The 3,390-nt window shown below is 39.9% G+C and overlaps 1 protein-coding gene and 1 pseudogene across 2 annotated transcripts; both read right to left on the bottom strand.

Moving 5' to 3' along the window:
- Nucleotides 1-220: 220 nt before the first annotated feature.
- On the bottom strand, nt 221-1,833 carry LOC145932804 (uncharacterized; annotated as a pseudogene). Its single transcript, XR_014424786.1, has 7 exons — nt 1,792-1,833; nt 1,534-1,669; nt 1,415-1,464; nt 1,215-1,364; nt 782-950; nt 553-674; nt 221-480 (listed from the first exon to the last, which is right to left on the bottom strand). The product of XR_014424786.1 is annotated as an uncharacterized LOC145932804 (transcript).
- On the bottom strand, nt 1,653-3,010 carry LOC145932500 (uncharacterized). The gene is made up of 2 exons (XM_083031484.1): nt 1,792-3,010; nt 1,653-1,669 (listed from the first exon to the last, which is right to left on the bottom strand). The coding sequence occupies exon 1, from the start codon at nt 2,545-2,547 to the stop codon at nt 1,885-1,887; it is 663 nt and encodes a 220-aa protein (XP_082887610.1). The 5' UTR covers nt 2,548-3,010; the 3' UTR covers nt 1,653-1,669; nt 1,792-1,884.
- Nucleotides 3,011-3,390: the final 380 nt, after the last annotated feature.

The raw sequence follows: 3,390 nt of genomic DNA, 5'->3' as shown, positions 1-3,390 counted from the left end.
TTGGCTACAAACTTCTCGGACCGAGTTCTTAGCATCGTGGACATTGGCCTTACACATGTCTCTCTGGACTGTCCTATCTAAAGAAAGATAAAAACTTGCTTATTATTTAATAATATTCTAAAGAATAAACAATCTAAATAACAATAATATAAATAATAAAAAATAATAAATATTCACAGTAGTTGACACAATAGTTTGTATCATTGCATTTACATTATTATTAGTTTCTATTAGTTTTTTGCTTTGCAGCATTCATAACTTGTAACACTTGCAACATTACGTTGTCTACCAATTGAGGATCGATTTCTTTAAGATGGGCAGCAATAAGATTCCCAAATAATGTTGCTTTGTCAACCGATGATGGCGCAGGAGGCATAAACGGCGGAATGTTGATAGTAACTTGTTGACTGAGGGCATCCGAAAATCGATCGAGAATTCCGTCCACAGAATCATCTATGCTGAGACGACGCTTGCTATTACCTATAACCATACTCAGATTATGTATTTGTCCATTTAAATTATGAAATTTAAATAACTAATAACTTAACATACGTGATCCACGACCACTGCTGCTGCTGCTGCCATCATAAATGATACTCTCAGCATCATTGGATTCTTCGATATTTTCGTTATTATTTTCAGATGGAATGTTCACTGGGATGTTGGTTGTACTTCTACAACATATAGTTTTGCATTACATTTGCGATAATTGTAAGTAAAAATGTTATGTATTACTGCATTGTGACGTTTCTACGCTCGTAATAATAAATTATATACATACTCGTTTTCCAGCTGCACATCATAAAGAAATTGCATCCGCTCAGAGTGCATCCAGGTATTTTTTGGTGTGGCCGCTGAGCCACTCGGTTGATGCTGCTTATTTTTGTGGATTCTGAAAGAATCACTTAACGATTTCCATTTTTTTTTCATTGTCGAAATGTCCATTGTACCTAGAAAAATCAAAAATATGTTTAATAGCACACTAGTAAATTTTATTCCAGTAAAGTTATAAATTTAGAGTATTAAGATTATTGCACATACAAAAATTTTAATTATAATCGTAAGGCCGTAAGAAAATTGATCAATCGCAGTCAATTATTCTTTGACCGCAAGGAGAATCATCAACTGAAACGTCAATCAACTGATTGGTCAATTTTCTTATGGCTTATGGTTACAATTAAAACTTTTGTAGATGCAATGTCGGAGGTCTTTACCATTCATTGACGCATAGATTTCTTCCCACAACTTTTTTTTATTTGCAGGCTTCGTTCTACAAGTGGAAGCTTAAAGTTCCACAACGCGGGACGCTTATGAACTTCTTCAATAAGCTGTTCTTCTTCTCTAATTATTTGTTTCGCCAATCGCTAGTCTCTTGGCTTGGGCTCTGGGCTTAGCTTGGCGTTGTCTCCATTACAATAGTCTCCGCATCACCCACCAAACTCTTGCGGATAATTTGTCCGTCATCTGCACGTTATATCATCCATTAATGCTACTTATAAAATATGTAATAAAAAAAATGTCATTAATACTCACCGCATTGAGGATAAATATATAAATTGTCATCGACATAAACGTTATTATATGCATCAAAGCAAGGATGACGACGCAATTCATTTTTAACTAAAATAGTCTCGCACACACCACAAGTGTACGAGACTAACAGAGTTTCCTACAATATAAGAAATACAAATTAACATAATATAACAAATAAATTAATATAACATTAATAAATAAGAAATAATGAAACCTAACCTATAAATATGATATTATTACTATATAATATATACTAACTTCGTTTGCACTTTCTGACGCTGTCTCAATCCTTTCAGCCATTTTAATTCAATTCTCAATAAGTCAACAATACTGACAAAATTTCTCTTTATTCTATTCAGTTGATTCCAAGTTCGACGTTGCACGTTCGCTAGAAGTTGGTTTGTGTCCAACTATGAGCGTGTCTTCGCTGAATACACCCATTTTGTCGAAAATTGAGGAGAGGGGATGAAACGCTAGCTTTTCTTCGCTCCATGAAATTGTACCTTTACGGTTATGTACGTGTTCGCTTACTGCGGTTTTTGACGACTTATTTTGATACGTATCTGTAGATCCTTTCTTCTTTTGTACTTGTTTAGCTGCTTGTACATATTCAACAGCCGTTGATGTACCTTGAAGCTGCTTGGCTCCCCTGGCCGATAACTCCATCGATGTTGCCACCTGTACCGCCAGATCGAAGGTCAAGTCTTTCCTCTCCAATAATCTGCTTTGGATTTTTGCGCTGGCCGGTCCGAATACGAACTGATTCCTCAGCGCAGTTTTTAAGTATGCACCAAATTTGCAATACACACTTAGCTTGTGTAACGCCGTGACGAACTGCTGGATTGTTTCCTCCTCCTCTTGCTTACGCTGGTGAAACTTAAAATTTTCAGCAATTTCCAATGGCTCTGGCTGGAAGATCTCGTATAGGATGGCCTTGAGAGCCTCGAAAGACGCTCCAAATGGATCTTGCTCGTTCAATCTATCACAGACTGCGTCAAAGGCGGCCGCGCCCATGTAATGTAAAAGGTACGCGGCCTTCGCGGTCTATCCCGTATATCGCAAATGCTCTCTCGAGCCTTTGTAGCCAACGTTGTAACGTCGTGGTCCCGGGGTCGAAAAATTCAATTGAAAAAGAATTTAGTGTACTTGCTCTCGTTTCCGCTGTAGCTTCGACATTTGTTCCTGTTGGCATTATTACGCTGTTGGTCTGGTCCCGTCCGTCCCGCCGTGGTTACTATCAGTTCGTGCCACGTACTTGCCGAATTCCTTGCGCGGCTTTTTGCTCCACTCTCGGTGCTTCACGGCAATCCCATCCTCGTCGCCAGTTGTTATGTTGCTTATTGGATTAGCCGTGAGAAGGAGTAGGCGGGTGTAATCCAGTCGATGCTCACAATCGTTTATTACAAAGATCTAACTCACAAGTGTTCTCGCTTCGAGATTGGCTCTAGACGGAATCCCGGAAGGAAAGCAGTCGAGTTCGAGAGCTCCCTGGTGCCTCACGTGGCCGTGTCCCCCGTACGCACGACTCCCCCTTCCACACACATATCGTGCGTGGTCGCGCTACGCGCATTCTATCGGTATTCCTCTCTTAGGTCTATTACGCACGCAACAATAATTAAAAATAAAAACAGGGCCTGTGGATCTAGACCCTGGGCGGTTGTGTTCCATCTTTCTCCTTTCCATCCTCCTCTCCATCCTCCTCTCCATCCTTCTCTCCTTTCTCCTCTCCATTCTCCTCTCCATCCTCCACTCCTTCCTCCTTTATTCCAGAACGTAAGAAGTGTTCACTCTTTGGAAGAGAGGTGAAATATCTTGGTCATGTTGTCTCTGAACAAGGAATCACTACAGACCCTGAGA

Source organism: Prenolepis imparis, unplaced genomic scaffold (assembly GCF_030444845.1).
Source record: "Prenolepis imparis isolate NDT839.2.m4 unplaced genomic scaffold, iyPreImpa1.0 SCAF_2, whole genome shotgun sequence".
Lineage (NCBI taxonomy): Eukaryota > Metazoa > Arthropoda > Insecta > Hymenoptera > Formicidae > Prenolepis > Prenolepis imparis.
Note: the sequence above shows the minus strand (reverse complement) of the source record. Positions and strands in the feature narration are given on the sequence as shown.

What these genes read in the sequence shown, in the direction of transcription:
- LOC145932500 (XM_083031484.1), bottom strand. Translation starts at nt 2,547, where the DNA reads ATGGGCGCGGCCGCCTTTGACGCAGTCTGTGATAGATTGAACGAGCAA.